The 23,840-nt window shown below is 38.4% G+C and overlaps 1 protein-coding gene across 1 annotated transcript; it reads left to right on the top strand.

The window, feature by feature from the left end:
* The first annotated feature begins 227 nt into the window (after nucleotides 1-227).
* SYPL1 (synaptophysin like 1) lies at nucleotides 228-23,564 on the top strand. Its single transcript, XM_027071686.2, has 6 exons — nucleotides 228-362; nucleotides 614-685; nucleotides 13,593-13,714; nucleotides 14,933-15,140; nucleotides 20,340-20,525; nucleotides 22,119-23,564. Exons 1-6 carry the CDS (start codon nucleotides 312-314, stop codon nucleotides 22,251-22,253), a joined length of 774 nt encoding a protein of 257 aa, XP_026927487.2. The 5' UTR covers nucleotides 228-311; the 3' UTR covers nucleotides 22,254-23,564.
* Nucleotides 23,565-23,840: the final 276 nt, after the last annotated feature.

Raw genomic sequence — 23,840 nt, 5'->3', positions numbered from 1 at the left:
ATTTTAACAGAAGTCCCCTAATAGCCTTGAAACGTTTCTTAGGTCTGTGTCAAATTTTTATAAATTCATCTATAAACTGGGAACTGAAAATCCATCTATAAATCGGGAACTGTGAACAGAAGCCGCTGGAAGAAGGTTGCGGCCGAGGAGGGTGGGAGTCTGAGAGCCCCGCGACAAGGCTCGGCTCACAGCAGCGGACCGTGCTGCGCAGGTGCGGAGGGTGGGGGTGCGGCACCGAGGCGCGCACATGCGCGGGAGGAGACGGAGCGCCGGGGGCTGGTCATCAGAGAAGGGGGCGCGGCGTACGCAGCATGGCGTCCAGCATCTACTTGGTTCGCCAGCGGATCAGCCGGCTCGGCCAGGTGGGGCCCGGGGAGGCACCTCCCCTACCCAGCCCCAGCCCACCCCTCGCCTCCCGCGGCCGCCTCTCTTCCGTCTCCGCCTCAGCGCCTCCGCCAGCGGCTCAACCGCCGCCGCCCCGCCCCGTGGCCTCCCGGGCCCGCCTCCCAGAGCCCGCCCCGCCTGCTCTTCCTCGCCGCCCGGCTCCTCGGTCTTGTCGGTCCCCCTCCTCCTCCGACCCGCGGTCCTGACTCTCTCTCCCTCCTTCCCTCAGAGGATGTCCTCCTTCCAGCTCAACCTCAACCCGCTCAAGGAGCCGCTCGGCTTCATCAAGGTCCTCGAGTGGGTGAGTGCAGCCCGCTCCGGCGAGGCCTGGAACCGCGCCGCTGTGACCGTGCCCGCGCCCGCTCTGGCCAGGCCAGCGCCCTCGGCTGGGAGGCGAGGGGCCCAGGGAGCGGGAGCGAGAGCCGGGGCGGCCGGGTCTGCGCGGGCCCCGAGGCCGCCCGCCGCCGCCGGGAGGGACGGGACGGGACGGCGGGGAGGGGACGGGGACCGCGGGCTGGGCCTGCGCGGGGCGGGGACGCCGCAGTCCGCGTCGAGTCACGAGTCCCTCGGCCGCCTGGGTCCCGGGCGAAGCCGCCCTCCCACCCCGAAGCTCACCCTTGGGTGCTCCTGAGGGAGTCGGAGTTCAAATTTTTCTGGTTGCGCTGCTTCCCGCAAGGGAAAAGAAAACTTCCTGTTGCGGTCTAACCGAAACCTGGTGGGTCGGAGTCGCGCCCCGGCCGGCGCTGCCTTCTGCGTGTCCGGTGGAAAGGGCCAGCCCGTGCATTTCTGCCCGGTGCTGACTGCAGGCCGCGCTCCGTCGAAAGCTGGTTGTGCCTTCTCGAAGTGATTGGACGAGCAATCGGTTCTTAGTTTGCTTTTGAGATGGCTCCAAGTTAAAAATGGATAAAAATAAACTGTGGATCAGGGCAGCAGACGGAGGTGGGGGAGAAGGTCTTCTACACAACGGGTCCAATCAGTCCGTACCACTCAAACACAGGCTAGGAATCGCTCTCAAGTTTGTTTTAGGTACTTCCAAGTGACATCCGGCGGTGGTCACCTCTTGGTTCTTTCCTGGGAACATTCTCAGTCGTTAACATCAAGGGAGATTTATTAATTCGACCTTGGCACTGGTCACTTGGAGGAGTTAGCGAATACATCAGGCTCTGCACATTTGATTCTGATTTCGTGGCGTAGTACATGTTTCAGTGCTGATTTTCAGGCCTGGATTAATAGGCAGCTGGCATCTAGCCACTGCAGCCAAGTTGTTTTTATAGCCAGCAACATTTTACATCCGTAATTCTTTAACCTTATATTTTAGTGATACACTGGTGAAGAGTAAGAACTTCCAGATTCCTATGTTGAATAACTTACTTGAGGATGTGTTTTAGAGTAACACAGAAACTCAAAATATGTAATGGGTACTCAAGCTGATTTTCAAAAAGTTTCCTACTTTTCCTCCAAAGTTTTACTTGTCCTCTGAAGAGTGAAATGGTGCTGATTTCACACAAATGTCTACTTTAAAGACATAAATACACACACACACTTAGGGTTCTGTAAACCTAGGTCCAGATTTAAAAAGAAAGAAAAATATTTGAGTATATAAAAATTTGAAATTGCAGGAGGAAAATCATGTTTAATTGGGCTAATCAAATATAAAGGTTAAGAAAAAGTCTTATCTCATTGACGGTTATAAATTTATAATTAAAGTTTTCACTCGATAAATGGGGCACTTGTTTGTATTTGTGCTTGCATTATTTGTCAGTCTTTTTTTAAACCAAACAGACATAACTTTTTTCCTTAATATTTTAAAGCATTAGTGATAAGTGTATTAGTGCTCATAGGTCTGATATATTTTGAAAAATATCCTGTTTAAGCTTTTTAAGGAAATAACTACTTTTAGTTTGAACAACATATTACACAAGATAACCTGATAAATACTTTAATAAAAGTATAGGCAAAGTGTAGTACGTGAAAGAAAGAAATCAGTTGCTTGGAGGAACTAGGGGGGATGTCATAGACGAAAGAACACTTGAAGGATGGGTACTTGTTCACTTGGTGAGGATGTGGGGAGTGGCTTTCCAAGCAAGGGGAGATATGTCCAGTGGTGTGAAAAGTTGAAGCAGCATAGCCCTGTTTGAGAACTTAAAGTAGTTGGGGTTGGCTGAAATGGTACTGAAGAGGGTGTGGTTTTAGATGATTCTAAAAGGTTTATAGATAGGGCTTGCAGAGTTAGGAGTGTATCCTATGGGCCAATCCTATAGGCCAATCTTATAAGGGTTAACCTTTGATGATCTGGGTCCTTTCTTTAGGAAAATGGATATTTGTGGGGTACAGAATTTGAAGATGTTTATTGGATAGCTTCCATTTAAGCCCAGAATTTCTGCCATTTGGAATGGAGACTCAATTGAAGGGTTTTAAACAAGTGAATAATTAGATTCGCTCTTTAGAAATTCTCATTTGTAATGTAGAAAGTGGATTAGAAAGGTAATAATGGAAGGAAGGGAGACATTAAAATGTATTTGGAGGGAGGGTGAAGAAGAGGGAGGACTCAAAGATAACTGCCAAATTTCTGACACGGTTGGTAACGGTACTCTGTCTAAGATCACTAAGGAGAAGGAGCAAATTTTTGGTTGGAGCGCAGTATACTTTTAGGTATATTGAGTTTGTGGTTTCTAGATTATATAAAGGGAGTATCCTTTAGGCAGTTAGCTATATGGATATAGAGTTTGAAAGGTAAGAATGGGCTGGAGATTCAGCAGATATCTGCCAGCAAGGAAGAGAAGAAATGATTAAGAACATGGAGAAAAATAACATCTTGGCCTCACTGTTAGAATCTCAAGAAAAGACTACTATTCTAACAATATCAAGAGGTGCAAGAAAGAGGTTAAGTGAAATATGGACTACAATGCATACCTTGGTTTTGGTAAGCAGGAGGCTGTTGGTGGCTTTATAAGAGCGGTGTCAGTAAATTCAGAAACCACATGGTCCTAGGTCAAATGGATATATGGTAAGAAAGTGAAGACAGTGAAAGTGAACCACTATTTGACCTTGAAGGTGAAGAGATTTGGTGGTAACCCATTCTGAAGATGGGAAGGACTGAATGTGTTTGTGGGCTTGAGAGAAGAGACTTGTGAATAGAATTTTAAAAAACAGAGGCAGAGAGGGAATGAATGATAAAACAAAGTTCTAGAGAAGGGCCCATAGTAGGAATTTTTAAATTTGTTTTGAATGAATTGTTCAAGTTTCATAAAGCATTGATTGAGGTGTGGCTGGTTACCTCTAAAAACAGTCAATAAATAATGATTATAAACAAATCTAAAGTTTAAAGTTTAAAAAGTTTAAAGTTGCTTTCCATCCATAAGACTAAAAGAATAATTCCCTAAATTAGCTTATCTCTAGCAAGGTTCTGGAAGATGTTAGACTAAGATATAACCTGATGAAATGTAACTTTCAAGGGGTTAGATGCCCAGTAAATATTTACTGACAATAAAAATAAAATCACCAGAGCAGAAGCATTTGCACTTTGTTTCTAAACTGCAGCCACCGTGTTATATTCCTTCTCTTCCCTCCTTTTTTTTCTAATCTACCTCTGGCACCTAGTAACAGTGACCAGCAATGTCATTGTAGTTCTCTTCATGTGATACGTACTCGGTAAAAGTTGAATTTTTGTTGCACTTCTCTGGGAATAGCAGTACTTCATATGGCTATTGGAACAATTGAATTAATAAATATGTGAACAATTATAATGTACTTGAACAGTTCTTAGAAGGTTTCTCAGGACTGAGATGCTGTGTTTCTAGGAAGACGGTAGACCCAGACAGTGGAGAGAACTGAGCCCATATGACAGACATATATATCTCCTGGTCCTTCAAGATCACTAAATTCTCTATCACATATTTTAATTTTTTTTAATGTTTATTTATTTTTGAGAGAGAGAGAGACAGAGAGCATGAGTGGGGGAGGGGCAGAGAGAGGGAAACACAGAATGGGAAGCAAACTCCAGGCTCCTAGCTGTCAGCACAGTGCCGGACTTGGGGGCTGGAACGAACAAACTGTGAGATCATGACCTGAGCCGAAGTTGGACGCTTAACCAACTAAGCCACCCATATTTTAAACTTTAGAAATGATGTATCATATGCTTTTCACTTCTCTGCTGTTTTCCTGCCTTTAGAAGCCTATCAAAGTGACAATATAAAATTTAAGTAAGAATAAATGCCCCATGTGTAGAACACAGAAGTAAAGTCAAAGATTAATTTTATCAAAGCAGCTTTTTAAAGTATTTAATATTTCTGTGGTAAATTTTAATTTGGTTCTTACTTTAAAGTCAAATATCCCTAATAATTAGACAACAGTTTTTCATTGAAATGATTTTATTAAAATTTAAAAATATTAAACACTGTGTGTTGGACTTTGTTGCTGCTAACTTGCACAGGTGAACGCTGAACAAATATTTAGCTCTTAATGAATCTAAGTAATGTGCTTTCCTAATTCACACACACAAAATTGTGGAAGAGATACTATTTGGGGAGTATATAAGGAATTATACACTAAGTTGAATTTTAGAATCATTAACCATCTCTCAATATTTTTGTCTGTGGTGGTCAAATGTATTCTAGATGTTAACAGATATTTATTGAGTATACCTATATGTGCCAGGGTTTTACCTGTATTTTCTCATTTAATCTTCTGATCACCTGTGACAGTCTGTTCTTAGTCATTTTGCTAACTTACCTTTGTGTTTCTAACTGGTCTTTCAATAAATTAATAAATGGATTACCAAAAATTTCCGGCTTAAACACAAAAGCCTAAGTTATCTGAAGTGAATTTTTTTCTTGTTTGTTAGATGTATGTTTATAATAAGATGTTAGGAGTTGAAAGTAAAATGTTCTTGATTCTTTTATCAAGTTTGAATGTTTTTTTTCTGATTTTATACGTACAATTAACGAGCAAACTCAAAAGACACTTAAAAACATTACTTTGGGACAAATTATGATCCAAGAAAATTAGTGTGAAAAGCAGTAAATACGAAAATCTGTAATTCTTTAAGTTGCATATATCAATTTGTTTAAACAACAAACTTTCAAATACACACAATAGTTTATGTAAAATACTTAAAATTTAGCATCCTAAGTAAATTATAAAATTTTCGCAAACAGTGGCCATGTTTTATCCTAACTTAATGGTTCAAAAATAGCACAGAGAAGCACCCTAGAAAATACAAATTACTTGTATTGCACAGTGTGGGAGACAGGGCATATATAGACTGCTGCCTCATCCATTTGCTTAATTTTTACATTTTTAGGCTATCTGTTGGTAACAGACTACCTTTCAGGAAACTTCCCTTTCTCCTAGCCTTGCTATTTGTGTTCACTCCCCTCACCCTATTATAGGAAGGGAAAAAGGATTTCAAATAACATTTTATGCCCAGCAGGAGACTCTGCACTTAAAGCTTGTTCATAGACTTACAGACTCACCCCTATGTCTCTGTTCTCTGTTTGTTCTACCTGATTCTCACTTATTTACCATGAGCACCCTTGAAGGGTAGATCGAATGTCATTGTCACAGACAACGTATGTATGCTTTAAGTGCTTTGAGAATACACAAACACACATAACGCATTCACTCCACACATACAAATAGCACTCTGCTAAAATGTAAAAGGGAAAATTAAGAGAACAGAGCAGTCCTCTAATACAATGGTTCTCATAAACTTTGGTCTCAGAACCCCTTTATGCTCCTAAATATTGAGGACCTCAAAGCGCTTTTGTGTCTATTGATATTTGCCTCATCACAAATTCAAGCAGAGGCTTTTAAGGGAACGTTTATTTATTTTAAAACACAGCAATAAGTCACTTGAAAGCTTGAATTACACCTATGGCAACAAATACTACCAGTTTTCCTTGAAGTAAAAGGCTCACTTCATTCATTTTTGAGAAAAATAACTGCCAGGTAGCAATGTCTGAATGACTTTTTTTGTCTTTCAGGTAAAAATGGTATTTCATGAAAAAAATCCCAACTAGTTCAGCATATAACTCAGTTATTTAAATGCTTTCCCTGGAGACAACCATAATGTGTAGTTAAAGTGTTTGCACATCCTATTTCATCAAACAGAATATTAAGAAGACTCCAGGGTTGGTGGGGATTTAATCAAAATCACAATTTTTGCTGCTTCATCAAAGACATTCTTAAGTAAAACTGGCTTTTTGTTGTTTTTGTTCTGTAAACTCATGGCAATGAAAGATATTTTCAACATATAATAGTTAGGAGTTAGCAAAAGACTTCTGTTTATTTCACCAGGAACTCCAGTATACTTCTCATGATCCAGATTCTTAAGGGTTATAGAACTGTACTAGCAGGCTGTTTAGAACTTTCTATGATTGTACTTTACAAGCAGAGGGACATCTTAGAAAAGTGTAACTGGCTTCACTGCTCAGTGTACAGTGGGAATAAACTGAAATGGCAGCATCAGTAACAAAACTTTTTAAAAAGGAATGTTTTTAGTAAATGCATCAAGACTTTAACTCATAAAAATCAATACTTTGGTGCTAGGCATCTAATCGTACTGACTGTAAAGGCAAACATGATATACATGATACTCGTATACAATATACTTTTAGGGCTATTTCTTTTTTTTTAGGTCTATTTCTGAAGATTTCAGTTATAGCATTTTCTTAGACTGAACTTTGGACAGAAAGAAGTTTAAGTAGATGACATCAGATTAATGATGAAACCAAGTAGCAGTCAGGACCCTGCAACTAGAAATTTGTAAAAAACACCCATACATAGATGAGTACCAGTGTTCCCAATAGAAGCCTCAGTGAGCTGAGCAAGGTCTAGAAATAAGTCTAGGACTGGCACTCTGCTTACAGGCTATAAATAACTCCTTGAAAATACCAGGGGTCTCCAAACTTTTTTTTGTCATGAATTCCTATCTGTAAAATTCTGTGCATGAAGTCCGAGTGTGCATCTATAACTTAGATGCATATTTTACTTTGTCAGTATCTGAAGGCATATTATGTCATTCATATTTTTAAATCCTTGTTTTGAATGTGTGTGTGTGTGTGTGTGTGTGTGTGTATGTGTGTAGTGATCTTCTTGTGATCTGATTAAGTAGAATCTGTTTTTACCTTGGAATGTAGCTGATGAATATAGCTCATACAAGGGGTTAATGCTTCTATTTTCTCTTTTGGACATGAATTTTTGTGTTATTAGTCTGTAATTTATATGAAGATGTTTTTAAGCTACTACTGGTCTATTTTTGTGAAGGTTGGTTTGGTTAAAATTCGATAATTGATTCCATAAATCCACTTAGCCAGGCATCTTCACCTTGTGCTACATGAACACTAGAAGGGAAAGAATAGGTGAAGGCATCACTGCCCTCGCATGGTGGGACTCCTCTCACCTTCAGGATACCTAACATACTGTACTGGCATGCGACTCGGACCTACAGATCCAGCATGGGTTTCAGGCTTATATTAATTTCAATACAATTGTAATTCTGTGTTTAAGTTTAAAGTAAATATAAGTAGAAGTTCAAATATTTTCTTCCGGTATACCGATTAATCGACCACTGCAGTCTGTTTTGGAGAGTTCTGTTCTAGAGAACAGGCTGAAAGTTCACTCCAGAGTTACAAACCTCAGTGAAGGATCTGCCATGTGTCTAGTACCAGTTTGATGGGCAGAGAACTAAGTGGTGTTGTGTCTTTGGCAGCTTGAGGCTGTCATAATGAATGTGGAGCCTTTTGACCTGAAGAGAAGCTTGCTGTCATCCTGTCCCTAGATTCTCGCTAGTTTCTCTACAGATAGGTTTTCATGTCAGCAGTTTTAGCCGTCCTTCATGGGATAGAGAGGAATGGGAAAATGAGTTTTATAAGTGGTAGGGAAGTAGAAATCAGCATTCCAGTACCCCTCATTTAGACTAGGGGTGCAGACTGAAGTGCACATGAGAACCACCCTTCCAGAGTGAGCAAGTAGGACAAGCTGTCTGGAGGAAAAACAATAGTATATAATCTCATTGATTCCTGGTAACTGACATGCATCCTGAGGATTGTTGGAACAGTAGAGAGTGGCAGCAGCCTGGAAAAAACACAGGTTCTTAATGTGTCATCTGTCACTCAGTTCCACGTGGTTGTTGCTTTATGGGATATGGGTCTGATGCTGCCATGTTTTCAGTTTCCCCACAGTAAGGCAAAGCAGGAAATCCAAATTTTTATGTGCCATATGCTGGTATTAAAATACAACAGATTCACCTTTTTTTATGAATTCTGCAGATAGTATCTGCAGGCCAGGTTTCGTCATGGGCTGCCAGTATATAATTTTGAATCTAAATCAGAACAGCAGTAGAATATAGAGAGAAGTGAGATTGTCATATAATTTATCTTCATGTTGTTTTGTACTTTATCTAGTAAAGGGTGTATCTTGTCCTTTTTTTCCTGTAAGATAAAGACCAGAATTGCAAACATGACATTTATTTATCCTTATAACAAAAATACAGCTTTGAAATGATGGTTATGTAAGACTTGAAATGTTTTATTTGTAGATTATTGGAAATCTATTTTTTCCTTTAATTAAGCAGTTATTTAATGAGCATGTGCTATGTGCCAGACCTTCTGCTGGGTGGGCACCGAAAATCCTGAGTAAGACCAAATGCACAGACGTGACAGCCAAGGGACAGGAAAAGGCAATAGGGTTAAGAGCGGTCAGCTTTAGTACAGTATGCCATTTATTTACTAACTTTTGTATTTAATGAGAAACTAGTTCTTACTATTTTTGTTTTGGGTTTTTAAATAAGGCAAGACACAAGAAAAGTGCCTATAGTAGAGCTAATGAAGTCTATGGTGGCCCAGGAGACTGAATCGTTCTACCATAAGAAATTGGGTAGGGCTTTAAAGGTGAGCTTGTCAGAGAACAGATTTAGGGGTGAGACAATTCCTGGCAGGTGAAGTAAATACATGACGGGTTTCAGGGATGGTAGTAGTACAGTGTAACAGAGTCTTAACAGTACCTGGCAGGGAAATAGAGCATATAAACCTAGAAAGATGAGGTCGAGGCTATCTCAGCCATGCCTCTTAGGCCAAATTAAGAGTTTGGGCTTTTTTCTTTTCTTAAATTTAGTTCTGGAAAGCCATTAAGAAAATGCCTTTAAACAGGGGAGTAATGTGACCAGATCTTTATTTCAGATCAGTGTGACATCGCTCTAAAGCACCTGTCCAGTAGAAGCACGATGCAAACTACAAATGCAAGCCACATAATAATTTTAAGTGTTCTACTAGCCACACTAAAATAGTGAAAAGAAACAGCTGAAATTAATTTTAAAATATATTTTATTTATAAAGCCAAATATTTTCAGTAAGTAATCAATATAAACAACGATGAACTATTTTACCTTTTTATGCTAAGTCTTTGTAATTCATTGTCTGATTTACACTTATAGCTATCTTAATTGGGAAAGCCATTTTTATTTTTCATTTGTTTATTTGCTTGTTTATTTATTTTCAGTTTATTGTTTTGGGTGAGAGAGTGCAAGCTGGGGAGGGGCACAGGAAGAGGGAGGGAGAGAGAATCCCAAGGAGGCTCCACACTGTCAGCGCAGAGCCTGATGCAGGGTTCAAACTCAGGAACTGTGAGATCATGACCTAAGCCAAAATCAGAGTCAGATGCTTCACTGGCTGAGCCGCCCCCAGACAATCCATTTTTAAAGTGCTCGAGAGCCACACGAGCCCATGCTACGGAAGAGATAGAAATGAGAGGAAGTGTCTGTTGGGTTAGTTCCTGTGAAAAACAGTGAGGGCCTGAACAAAAATAGTGGCAGGAGTGGTGTAGACAAGTAACGAAAGCTTTTAAAAGAATGGCATCATACTGTGTGAAATCTTAGGCAACTTTTCCCCCCATTCAGCGTTAGGTTTCTAGGATTCATCCATATTGACATGGACAGCTATAGTTCATATATTTTTATTGCTATTAAACTTTCCATTATAACTGTTGATATTATATTTCATCCATTTTCCTGTTGCTTCCACTCTTTATGTGTATTTTGATATGTAAGCAGTGTCACCGTGAACATTCTTGTGCATGTCCTATAGTACACATGGGTAAGAATTTCTCTTAGATCTGTATACTGGTTGATCCTAATCCTTTGTGACATTATTGCAAATACTTTCACCTGGTTTGTAGCTTGTTTTACATTCGGAGCTGACTTTTGATTTCAAAACTTTCTTTTTCTGTAGTTGAATTTAACAATCTTTAATGGTTAGTGTGTGGTTTTTAATCTTAAGAACTTTTTTTTCCCTCTGGTCACAGATGTTCTTTTATATTATCTTTAAAATTTTTAAGGGGAATTTTACATTTTACATTTGTCTTTAGCCCATCCGGACCATTTATTGAAGTCCTCCTTTATATTAGTTGTCTGTTGCTACCCACCGTAGCACTTAAAACCGCAGACATTTATTATCTCATAATTTCTGTGGGTCAGGAACCTGAGAGTGGCTTAGTCTGGGGGATTCCAGCTTAGGGTCTCCCAGGTTGCAGTTAAGCTGTTGGCTAGGGTTGAGTTCTCTCAAGTGTCCAGCCCACTCACGTGGCTGTCGGCAAGCCTCAAGTGATACACTTCCAGCGTCGCTTACCTGGTTGCTGATAGTCCTTGGTTCCTCATCACAAGAGTCTCTAAGTTGCCTAAGAATCCTTCCAGCATGGCTGCTGGCTTCCCCCAGAACCAATGATTCAAGAGAGTGAGAACGGAAGACAGAAATTGTAGACTCTCTATTACTTCCCATTCCATTATTTGACATCCCATTCCTTCTACCATATTCAGTTTACTAGAAGCAAGTTACTATGTCCAGTCCACATTTAAAGGGAAGAAAATTAATCTTTACCTCTTGAGGGAGGAGTATCAGAGTTTGTGGACATATCTTTAAAACCACCACACTGCTTTCCTTGGTGATCTGCAGCGCCAGCTTTGTTAGATATAATTTATCTAGTTACACACAAGTCTCTTTCTGGCCTCTTTATTGTTCCATTGGTTAAATTTGTATATCCTGTTTCTTTTTTATAATCCTAAATGGTTATATGCCCAGTTTTCTGGTCTTCTGCTTTCAGTCTGTATTCATGTACATTTATGGGTAGAGAGTATCCATTTTTCTGTCTTAACCTGTGAACTCTTAACTGAAGACTCCAAACTCTCTGTTGGACATTACCTCAGACTTTTCCTATCTGTAACCAGATTTCTTTTCATGTATCTTTTTTACAGAAAAGAAGAAATCTCTTGATAGTTATGATCCTGGTTATGACCTGGTTGTAGGCCCTGTATTAATCCGTGAGAGGCATTATATCAGTGTTTAACAGTGTAGGCTTCTGCCCTGAATTTTAGCTATTTGCTAGATGAGTGTCACCTTGAGTAAAACAAAGTCTCTGCCCTCTTTGAGTTTATATTCTAGTGAAAAATGGACAAATACTTAAGTACTATCAGGCAATGGTAATTACAATGGCAGAAAAATAGAGCAGCGTGAATAAAGGGAATAAGTAGCGTGGGTTGGGGCATTCTCGCTTGATATAGTGTGGTTAGGAAAGACGTCTCTCATGAAGTCATAGCAGAACGGGGAGCTGTCAGTAGGAAGTGAACCATATATTCCAGGCAGAGAGAATAGCCAGTGCAAAGGCTCTGTAGGAGGAGTTTACCCCTTATCGTTAAGGAATAGCACGGAGACCGTTTTGTGTAGAGAGATTTGGCAAGGGGAAAAGTAGCCACATGTAATCAGAATTATTAAGGGAGGAAAGGATCTTGTAGACCATTAAATGAACTTTGGTTTTTATTCAGAGAGAACTCAGAAGCCACTGGACAGTTTTGAACAAAGGATAAAGTTTTCTGCCTTGTATTTTTAAAAGATCACCCTGGTTGATATATTGCCAGTAGACTGAAGGAGAGACAAGGACAGAAGCAGGAGGATTATTTAGAAGGCTGTTAGAGTATAATTCAGGCAAGAGGTAGTAACGGTGGTTTAGATCAGGATGCTGTGATCACATTCCAAATACGTTTTTTAAATAGAGCCATCAGAATTTGCTGACGGATTGAACTTTTGGCCACTACACCATATATGGGTTATTTGTTTTGTAGAAAATTTAGAAGCTTCAAACAGAAAAAGGAGTTATTTTTATCTTCTCTTCAGAAGTGACCACTGTAGGGGCACCTGGGTGGCTCAGTCGGTTAAACATCCGACTTCGGCTCAGGTTATGATCTCACAGTTTGTGAGTTCGAGCCCCGTGTCGGGCTCTGTGCTGACAGAGCCTGAAGCCTGCTTCTGATTCTGTGTCTCCCTCTCTCTCTGCCCCCACCCCACTCGCACTCTGTCTCTCTCTGTCTCTCAAAAATGAATAAATGTTTAAGAAAAAAAAATTTTTTTTAAAGAAGTAACCACTGTTAAAATTTTGATGTATGTTTTTGTAGTTTGTATAATATGCGTAGGTGTAGACACATGCACAATGCATGTGCAAACAAACTTTTTGGGCTCAGATTCACTACCCCAAGATCAAGAGTCACACACTTTACCAACTGAGCCAACCAGGCACCCCATAAACCTACTTTATATGTAGTGATTATTTTTCAGTATCATTGAATATTCCCCAACATTTTAATGACTGCATAATGTTCTGTCTTGTGAATGAATTACAGTTTATTTGATTCCATATCAGCATTTAGGATGCTTCCAGTTTTTTCCTGTTAGGTATAGCATTGGACAGAGCATCATTACCTTCTTGTAAGTATATGCATGATCAGGAAAACAAATTTCCAAGAACTTTTTGAGACCTGGAAATACTCAAAAATGAAGTCGTACAAGCTGATGAAATAGCATCTCCTCGTCGCTTACCAGTCTCTTGGCTTTACAGTTACCATTAGGTTCCAAATAAAAATGCCTCCAATTCACCCCTTTTGATTTTGATTCTAAAATACAACTTCCTCTGAATTTCATACTAATGTTTAGTAGGTACACTGAAGTAAGAGCAAAAGAATTATATGGGCTGGTATACTAACTTCTTGTTGACAATTGCAAATAAATTTTTTAAATGTTTTTCCCTGTCTGTATTTAATTTGTAATGAAGAATTTCTGGAATGCTAGTGAGCCAGTTTCTAATAATCAACATATTTAAAGTTTTAATGACCCATGTTTTGGGTACAGTAATGCTTCTTCCCCTTTTTTTGGTCTCACTTTGTATAGATTGCTTCTATCTTTGCTTTTGCCACCTGTGGAGGTTTTAAGGGCAAAACAGAAATTCAACTGACTTGTCATAAAGGTAATGAAAATAAAACGATTACAGCTGCTTTTGCCTATCCATTCAGGTAAGATATTTGTTTGTTTTTAACAAACTCTTTTTACTTCCATGTTGATTCTTTAAGGTTTCCAACAATTTATTGATCTTGAGGAGTACAAAATTAGAAATTGCACGCCTGCTTCATTTGTAAGTGGTGATCATTGCTACACAGGCTGTGGTACATAGACCAGTGCCTGTTTGCAAACTGTCTTCCTGGCCTGTGATGAAGTATAGAAAATGAGAGTAAGCATTTAGAAACTTTTGTATGACCTTCCCTTGACATTTTACTCTGTCATCCCACGGTAGATTGCTCCATCACCTTTGTGTGAGAAGCAAACACAACTTAAGAAAACTCTGAATTTTTCATGTATTTGCAATTACTAAATAATAGTATTCTTTATATAATTTTAAGACATGTACTCAATGTAAAGTGAGGAGTTTCTATGTTTCTTTATTTTCTTACTCTCCAAGTAAAATTAATATTTTGTTCTGAATTCTTCTGTTGAAAGTGTTTATTGAATACGTCTTATGTTTAAACCATGGTGTAAATCTTCCATCTACTACTTACTTGACATTTCTAAGACTCAAGATTTCTATCCATTGAGTTGGAATCTTACCTTGTAAAGTTGTTTTGATGATTAAATAAAACCTTACACTAAAAATAGGTCAAATAGCAAGGGCCTGGTCATCAATCATTGTCTCTCCATCTCCCAACTCTTCTCTTATAAAGCTGCTATATGAGGAACTGTTACGGCATCTTTAGTGATAAATGCTTTTGCAGTTTATAGATAAGGAAATGTAAAAGCAATCTAAAGTTAGCAGCTAATTAATCTAGGGTTCAAATGTGAATCATAATTGGCTCTCCTGGTGCCAGTTACACAGACTCTGCCTCCTCTAGTGGTGTATCATGTCTCAAATTGCAAACTGTTTTCTATTAGCTCTCTTAATCTGCTAAATTTGTATTGCAGGAAGATAGTGTCTGAGTGTGAAGTGTTTAATTCAGTCTGTATTCAGTCTATCATAAACCAATGACCAGGCATAATTTGTAATTTAGGTACATTTCTTAGGAAGTTTTTAATTTAAATATTTGAATTTTCCTCTCTTCTTCTCCAAAGGAAAATACATTTTTGTGATACATTTTGGGAGTGTTTTTGAAATGTCATTTCAATATTCTGCCTATGTATTTCTGTCTTTGTTGGGAGAATCTGAATAATTCACAAATTTATTTGAGCCTTTTTTTTAATAGGTTGAATGAAGCATCATTTGATGCAATTCCAAATGTAAACGTGTGTGATATAAATTGGAAAAATTATGTCCTTATTGGAGATTACTCTTCTTCTGCACAATTCTACGTTACATTTGCAGTCTTTGTCTTCCTGTACTGCTTAGCTGCCCTTCTGCTCTATGTTGGTTATACGAACCTATATCGGGATAGTCGAAAACTTCCCATGATTGTAAGTAATCACTTTATTTTTATACAAAAATCATCTGTATGAGATAAGCATACATCATATTTGGAGTTAAATAGAGGTTTTCTTACACTGGAAATGAAAGTTCTCGGCTTAACCCAGTTCAGCATACTTTGATTTGTGTGAACATGAGATTCAGCTTTCTCTGGTTGTCACATTGAACCCAACTCTTGGAGCGTATTTGCAGCACTTTCTCCGTACTCCGGGGAATACAGAGGTCTGTTTATTTCTAACTCGACTTTAACATGAAAGATCTCAAATATATAGAGCATATTAGGTTGCAAGTAGTAGAGAAATTAAGTAGAAAATTAATGCCTTTGATTTGAGGGATTGCTGACCATACCAGTAGTCTCATGACTGTGTTCCTACTTCTTATTTTTTTCCTCTCTTTTCAAAGACCCCCTTTATCCCTCTACAATGTTTTATTGAACTTAGTAGTCTATATCAGAAATCAGCAAACTGTGGCCCATAGCCACATCTGACTCTTTTTTTTTTTAATAAAGTTTTTTTGTAACACAGCCATACCCAAACATTTACATACTGTCTATAACTGCTTTCATGTCACAGTGGCAGAGTTATATAGTTGTAAGAGAGACCAAAAATATCTACTCTCTGGCCCATTTCAGGAAAAGTTTGCTGACTCCTTGTCTGTATTCCTAAATTCCTTCATTTAAAATCTGACCCAGATAATTCTATAAGAATAGGGGATTCAGCATTAGTGATGTTCATGCTAATTTTGAATCTTGGAGATGGCAACAAAGGATTTGGATTTGAAGTCCTAACACCATTTTTTGGCTTCAGAGTCTACTGAGCTAGAAATAAAAATAGTCTCTGAGATTTAGGTAGTAGAATCTTTGGATTATTGGTACAGATGCAGAGATAAGCCATGGTTTTAAGCTAGGCATCCACAACAAAAGAATAACTACAAAGTCAGTGTTAGTGTTATTTACTTCAACAGAGAACAGAGGTGTTTTTGTGATACTGGTCATTTATATCTTGAGAAAACACTGTCATCTGCTAATTATTTGTGAAGTTACTTTAAGGGAAAGACTATTTGAGTAAAGAAATTATTAAATAAGATAACAGGTTTTATTTGTTATTTATTTTTAATTTTTGCTGCCTGGATCATAGGAATGCAAATGGTAAGTAAGGAAAGAAACAGTCTGTTAAAATTCTTATCTATTTGGTTTCTTATATTTGAGAAGAGATTCTTAAACCTCATGTTTTCGTAAAATATTTTCTTGGATATCTTTCAAAAAGATAGACATGAATTATTGTAATTTACAGTGCTTAATCAATAGAAATTACATATTAAGAATCTGTAACTTGTCGGGGTACCTGGGTGATTCAGTTGGTTAAGGGTCGACTCTTGGTTTCGGCTGAGTTCATGATCTTTTTCGAGACATAAAAAGGAATTATGAAAGGGACGCCTGGGTGGCTCAGTCGGTTAAGCATCCAACTTTGGCTCAGGTCATGATCTCGCAGTTTGTGAGTAGGAGCCCTGCGTTGGGCTCTGTGCTGACAGCTCAGAGCCTGGAGTCTGCTTCTGATTCTGTGTCTCCCTATCTCTCTGCCCCTCCTCCACTTGTGTTCTGTCTCTCTCTGCATCTCAAAAGTAAATAAACATAATAAAAAAAATTTTTTTAAGGAGTTGTGATGATCATAGAGACATTATATCTTGTTAAAATTCCTTTTTTTTTTTTTTAAGTTTATTTATTTTGGGAGAGAGCGAGTGAGGGTGAGCAGGAGAGGGGCAGAAAGAGAGAGGAAGAGAGAGAATCTCAAGCAGGCTCAGCGTTGTCAGTGTGGAGCCTGATATGGGGCTCAATCTCATGAGGTGTGAGATCATGACCTGAGCTGAAATCAAGAGCCATGTGCTTAACTGACTAAGCCACCAGCCACCCTAGTTAAAATTCTTTTTTTTTTTTTAAGTTTATTTATTTTGAGAGAGAGCACGAGAGTGAGAGCAAGCACAAGTGGGGGAGGGGCAGAGAGCGAAGGAGAGAGAGAATCCCAAGCAGGCTCCACTCTGTCAGCACAGAGCCTGAAGCAAGGCTCAGTCTCACGAACCATGAGATCATGACCTGAACTGAGATCGAGTCAAACGCGTAACCAACTGAGCCACCCAGGTGCCCCTAAAATTCTTCATAATTTAAGTATTAAAGACATTTCTTGCCATTTTGTTATTATTCCAACAAATTTTTAACTCTAGCAATGAGCCTTTTATTTTTCATATTTTGTTTTATGAGCTTTTAAAAATCACACTTTCTGAAAGCAGCATCTAAATCTTTTTTATAGAGGGTTTTTCTAATAAAAACTATAAAACTGTGATCTAGTTGCATCATTCAGAAAGCCAGAAGTAATTTTCCATCTCAGTGATCAATTAGTGGTCATAGAGAGATAATCCAGAACTAGCTATTTTAAGTGGTTTATTGTTACTGTAATATATAAAGGATGCTTCTTGTCTGTAAAAATTCAAGCTTCTAAATTAAATTTTGAATTCTACTTTTAACCATATAAATGAAAAAAGTTTTCTTGAGATAACCAAGTTTAAAATATAGCCAAATACAACATTAAGTGTTTTAAGTACTCTTTGCTAATGAGGGCATGCTTTTTTGGTGATGTTCTCAATTCTCTGCTAAGGTATTTCTAGGTGCATTTCAATTGTGACTTACCCCCCTTTTTAAGTAAATGTAGCACTTTTTTGGTGTTAAATAGCAGGAGCTTAAGGGTTCTACATGCAGAGAAGCAGAAATAAAAAACGAAACCAAACAAAGATAAGTATCCCAAATCCTAAAACTCTGGTATGAATCATATCCTGATTTATTGGTGGGACCAAGGCTGCCATAGGCAGTTACCAGTTGTGCACTATAGAACTGCAGGTGCACCATTCAGATGGATTGCATCCTAAAGCCAGGGCCCTCAGAAGGACAGAAATTATCTTCAGAGGTCCACATTTTCCACCCACCCCCCCAGGTTACTTTGTGCATCATTTTCAGAAAAGTTACCTGCTTTTGAAATGTAGAATGTCATGCCAACAGCAAAGTAGATTTAAAGAGCATAATCAGGAAAAAAAAAAAATCAGTGTTAGGGCATCTGGATGGCTCAGTTGGTTAAGCATCTGACTTTAGCTCAGGTCCTGATCTCACGGTTCATGAGTTCAAACCCCTCATCTGGCTCTCTGCTGTCAGCGTGATTCACTCTCTCTCAAAAATAAACAAACATTTAAAAAAGAAAAGAAAAAAAATCAATGTGTCTTTTAATTAGGAATTTGGAAGAAAGAAACCTGGAAATCAAAAGGATTTGATATATATTGGGTAAAGCTATGAACTTCAGCCCAGAGAGAACTTGTTTAAGGTCTGATAACCTTAGACTATTTATCAGTTCTCCAAAAGGCATTGTATTTCTACAATGTTTCTAAGTGTTTAGAAAATGTCTATCTGGGAGGCACCTGGGGGGCTCAGTCAGTTAAGCTTCTGACTCTTGATTTTGTCTCAGGTCATGATCTCATGGTGGTAAAATTGAGCCCCACATCAGGTTCTGCACTGGCATGGAGCCTGCTTAAGATTGTCTCTCCCTCTTCCTCTCCCTCCCTCTTTCTCTCAAAAGAAAAAAAAAGAAAAAGAAAGTCTATCTGCAACAAAAGTGCAGCCAGAAGTGCAGAAGCAAAAAGGAAAGCACCCCCACGGTACACAAAAATTTAAGCTGTATTTCTGTCCTTTTTTCTTTGATCTACCTTTTTTCGAAAGAAGACCAGAAGCACTGGAAAGCTCACATGCAAAATGCAGATAAATACCTCCATCCTTGTAAAATTAGTCATTGTTTTTGGTTCTCTCATCACAAGGCATTTACTCCTTGCCATCCTGACCTGGTGGACAGGCTATATATAGTAGTTTCTGTATGTTGTGAGTGGTTACTGGTGTGCAGTCTAAATAAATGACTACAAGCTGGTTGGGAAAAGTAATTAAAAACTAACCAGGTTGATGTGAAAAACAAAACACCTCTGTGGTGGGCGCCAGAACCCATTTCTGAGCTTGTGGAGACCTTTGCTGCAGATGTGAAGAAACTCTTAGCTTCAGGTGCATCGAGGTGCTAAGAATACACAACATTTGAAGATACAGATTTTACATTATTCCACTTTGGTGGTTAATTTACAAGAAAACCAAACAAGGGAGGACTTAAACTTTATATTATACAAACGCAGTCCTATTAGAAATGTAATAAGTAGCAAAGACTTCAGTAGAAAATTACTTGTGAGAAGATGTCTTGAGAGATTTTTTGTTGTTGTTGTTCTTAATATAATGAGTATCCTTAAAATTTGGGGATCACGAATTTTAAAATAAACAAATCATCCTGGATGCATGCTTTTCACCATTTCGTTATCCAAATCATGGACAGCTAGATTTTTTTTTTTTTATTTTAAGTTTTTTATTTTCATTCCAGTCTTGGAGAATTAGATTTAACTGAAGTTAGAGTTTTGCCAAAACAGTATGAGAAAGCAGGGGAAGGCGAGGAAATTGAGAGTGTGTCAAGGGGTTGTAATGAGAGACCGTAGAATAGAAGTTAAGGGGGAAATGAGAACATGAGTAAAACTGAGAGACAGTTAAAAGTGGTGAGATCAGATTATAGGTCTCAGTGGTATCAAAGGATTTTTGCAGTTGGGATGCCTGAGGGAGTGAGCTGGAAACAGAGGTGATGTTGGGAAGTGGGGTGAGTGAAACTGAAATTAGGGAGGGGTAGAGTGGTTTGGTGGTTGACAGGGTCTGAGATATGATCCTGGGAGTGAGCGGCTTAGTTAAGGTTCTGGTGAGGGCTACGTGAAACCGATTTCTCCTGTCAAAATCTTAAGACTCCTGGGGCACCTGGGCGGCTCAGTTGGTTGAGTGTCCGAACCCTGATTTCGGCTCAGGCATGAGCCGAATGTGGGATGATGTGGGATGATGTGGGATCAAGCCCCTCATCCGGTTCCATGCTGCTTGGGATTCTCTCTCTCCCTCTGCCCCTCTCCCCTGCTTACACATGCTCTCTCTCTCAATTAAAAAAAATAAAAATAATCTCAGACTTGTAAGGAGATGAGTAAGTCTTATTCACTGTAGTAGCTCAGGCACTGGACTAGTAATAGTAAACAGGTGTACAATGTTCACTGTGCTCTTCATTATTAACTCATACTTATTTTTGCTTTAGGACTTCGTTGTTACTCTTGTTGCCACTTTTCTGTGGTTGGTGAGCACTTCAGCCTGGGCTAAAGCTCTCACAGATATTAAAATAGCTACCGGTCCCGGTATTGTCAAGGAACTTCAGCCTTGTAACCATCAAGTGACGTGTTATTTCGGCTCTGTGACTAGTATGGGATCCCTAAATGTGTCTGTGGTATGTATGCAGTATTTGTAAGATATTTTCTTCGACTTAGAAAAATTTTACCAGTAATATAAGAAAGCAATAGTTTTTACTAAATCTCTGGATATATTGTTTTTATTTTTACTAAGCTATCAGGATCCTAGTTACCAGACAGTCTTTACCTTTGTTACGGTGAAGAAAAGTGTGTTAAGAAAACTACTACTTGCTAAACAGGTTTGAACAAGATCATGTTTGAGTCTTTTTCATTAAAATTGAGTAGGCAAGACTTCTACCTGAAGGGCACTAACACTTATAAAGACTGTGTGTCAGACATTGTGCTAAGGGCGTTACATTCATCTTGTTTAAGTTATCCAATAATCCGAAGAGGAATGTGGGAGCTAGTATCATTATCTTCATTTTTACAACTGGGAGAAAAAGTAGCTCATGTCTTAATTTGCCCAAGTGACACAACTGGGAAGTTGGCCAGCCAAGGTGTCGACCACGTCTGACTTTAGAGCCTGTTCTCTAATCCCACGTGCACTGGGTCTATGAAAGTCTTACTTTCATGGTTTCTTAAATGATCTTTAAAAATTGGTGTATATAAATTTAAATAATATTTAGTCTGCCATCTTACTAAAATACAGATAAATGTATTACTAAATACGTTGTCAATATGCTGATTATATTATGTTTAAGGAAGTCGATCTTTTCAAGAAAATATTTTTCCAGTGGATAAGTCAGCACTGCCTTGTAAAGCATTTGGGCTGAATTTTTGTGTTACAACTGTGATTTAAAAGTCCCTTTTTTGCATTTATATTGACCATGATCTGAGATGAACAACTTCCAAAGTGTTTTTGTAAGCAAATATGCAAAAAATATAAAGCATTTGGCCTTCAGTAATACAATATTACTCTCAAGCTCTTTACCCCCTCTTCCATCAGAAGTCACTATTCTTATATTTATTTAAAAAAAAAAAAACGAAAAAAGGTTAGCTTCAGTTTATTCGTCTCTGATCTTGTCAGATCTGTAACTGGGAAGACCATTTCCATTATACTGATCGCCATAGGATGTGAAGTAAAGTTCTTGTGTGAACGCCTTTCTCTCTGGCTGCAGCTGTTGGAGTAGGAGAGATAGTAGCAGTGGGGGAGAAAGGAGGGAAATATAAGAGTCCCAGGGGCAGTTTACAACCATTCAGGTGGAGAAAAGTGAAAGCTCCCGAGGAAAGAAGCAAGGATTCCTGCTCCCAGTCACCTTCGCCTTCACCGGGAAGCGCTGAAGTCTAATGACAAAGTAGTGATAGGAGGGTCAGACATACTTTTTCTTAAACTTAATCCCATCTTTTTGGTAATGATGAGCATGACAAGGTAAGGTTTCTTTTAGTCATGATTTCATAGGTTACAGATTTAGAGATTTTAGCTTCATTTCATTGGGAATAAGTGATTATATACTCAGATTTGTCACTGAAATGGAAAATCTTCAGGTTTTTTTATTCTTTATCTGTAGTTTAAATTGTAAATGAAATCATGGTGTTCTGCCTAGGAATGTTAAATATTCAAAGGAAAACTAAGATGGGTATAAATTTTTAAGTAGATACTAGATTTTCATGTTTATTTTTCTCTTTCTTAGATCTTTGGCTTTCTGAATATGATACTTTGGGGAGGAAATGCGTGGTTTGTGTACAAGGAGACCAGTTTACACAGTCCATCAAATACTTCTGCTTCCCACAGCCAAGGAGGTATTCCACCTCCTTCTGGAATATAATTAAAGGGAAAAATACACTGTATGAAACATATGTCTATACTTTGACCTGTTGCCAACATCTTGAGAAGCATTATTTGTTTCTAATAAAAGTAATGGCTTTTTCAATAAATTGGTGGGTTTGAAATTTTGCTGCTTTTTTATATAAAGCCTGTGCCTTTCCTAGAAATTTAAGATGTAAATGTATTCTCACATGTAAATTTGAAAATTCAGGGGCCTATTATGAGATGATACACATTTTTAAATGACTGGTTATTTCTTTACTAAGTTGTTTGCCTTCCAAAGTGTTTACACCTTAAGCCTTAACATATGTCTTCACTCAGAAAAGAGTTACATTGTCATATCATAATAGGAGGAAAATCTCTATTTGGAATATACACTACTGTAAGTTTGTACAGATCATATATCTAAGACCTGTCTTTGTTTGAGAAAGCCTTGATTACATAAATCATATTTAGAAAAAACATTTAGTTCAGAATTTGTATCTGAACATTGTTTATATGTTATGAAAAACTTTTAATTGCAAAGACTGGTTGTATGTTTTATTTCTGTTTTTCTCAGTGACCTACAGTACTTAATAGGTGTACTAAATTTGTTTTGGAAATGGGGTTTGGAAATTTCTGATAGATGTATAGCTAAGTTAGTGATTCTTTTGCATGAGGCAGAAGCTTCCATTATGCTGGTTGTTTACTAGACTTGCTATAGAAGTAGAAAGAACGTGGTTCAACTCGGGATTTTGATATGTCTGGGCATTACTCTCAGTGGTATTTGTCTGCTGTCCTTTGTTGTTCATGCCACTTAAGTGCAGGCTGAGACCTAGTCTCCTTGCAAGCAGAAAAATAAGCCACCTGTTCTTGCAGACCCTTTTATAGGGTTAAAACAATTAAGATTGCCTTTCACTTTTGAAACATTTAACCTTTAGATTCAATGAAGTTACTATTTTGAGTGTGTAGCATTGATATTGTGAAAATAAATGCAATTTGGATTTCATGTTTCTTCATGTTCATTCTTCTTGCACAATTGGATGATTAAGGAATTATGCATCATAAACAAGAATTTAAGTGAGCTGTATTATGGGTGCACTGTCTTTGCACACACATTTGGGTATATTCTGAATGCAGGGATTATTCACATTTTGCTTTCTAATCTTTTTGTTGTACAGGGCCAGATTTCTCATTCTTACCACATGACTGTTTATATGTGAAGCACACCTTGCTGTTGCCTTATTTTTGTTGCTTTTGTTCATGGCAAGAATTGTCAGTATGAGAATGTATATCTTTTATGCAACAAACTTAATAAAGAAGTTAAAAGAAAGAGTGCACTGATTGTTATATTACAAAGAAACCTTCATCTTAAAGGCAGGAGCAACACAAAATGGAATTGATTTCCAAAGTAAGAAATAGAATATCATAATAGTTTTTTTTAATGTTTGGCAAGAGGGGCGCTTGGGTGGCTAAGTTGGTTAAGCGTCAGACTGTTATTTCAGCTCAGGTCATGATCTCACTGTTGTGAGATGGAGCCCTGCGTAGGGCTCTACGCTGGGCATGGAACCTGCTTAAGATTCTCTCTCTCCCTCTGCCCTTACCCTGC

Source organism: Acinonyx jubatus, chromosome A2, assembly GCF_027475565.1.
Source record: "Acinonyx jubatus isolate Ajub_Pintada_27869175 chromosome A2, VMU_Ajub_asm_v1.0, whole genome shotgun sequence".
Lineage (NCBI taxonomy): Eukaryota > Metazoa > Chordata > Mammalia > Carnivora > Felidae > Acinonyx > Acinonyx jubatus.
Note: the sequence above shows the minus strand (reverse complement) of the source record. Positions and strands in the feature narration are given on the sequence as shown.

What these genes read in the sequence shown, in the direction of transcription:
- SYPL1 (XM_027071686.2), top strand. Translation starts at nt 312, where the DNA reads ATGGCGTCCAGCATCTACTTGGTTCGCCAGCGGATCAGCCGGCTCGGC. An exon ending in GCTTTTGCCTATCCATTCAG is followed by an intron (nt 13,715 to 14,932) that starts GTAAGATATTTG and finishes TTTTTTTAATAG; the next exon opens with GTTGAATGAAGCATCATTTG. An exon ending in GATCCCTAAATGTGTCTGTG is followed by an intron (nt 20,526 to 22,118) that starts GTATGTATGCAG and finishes TCTCTTTCTTAG; the next exon opens with ATCTTTGGCTTTCTGAATAT.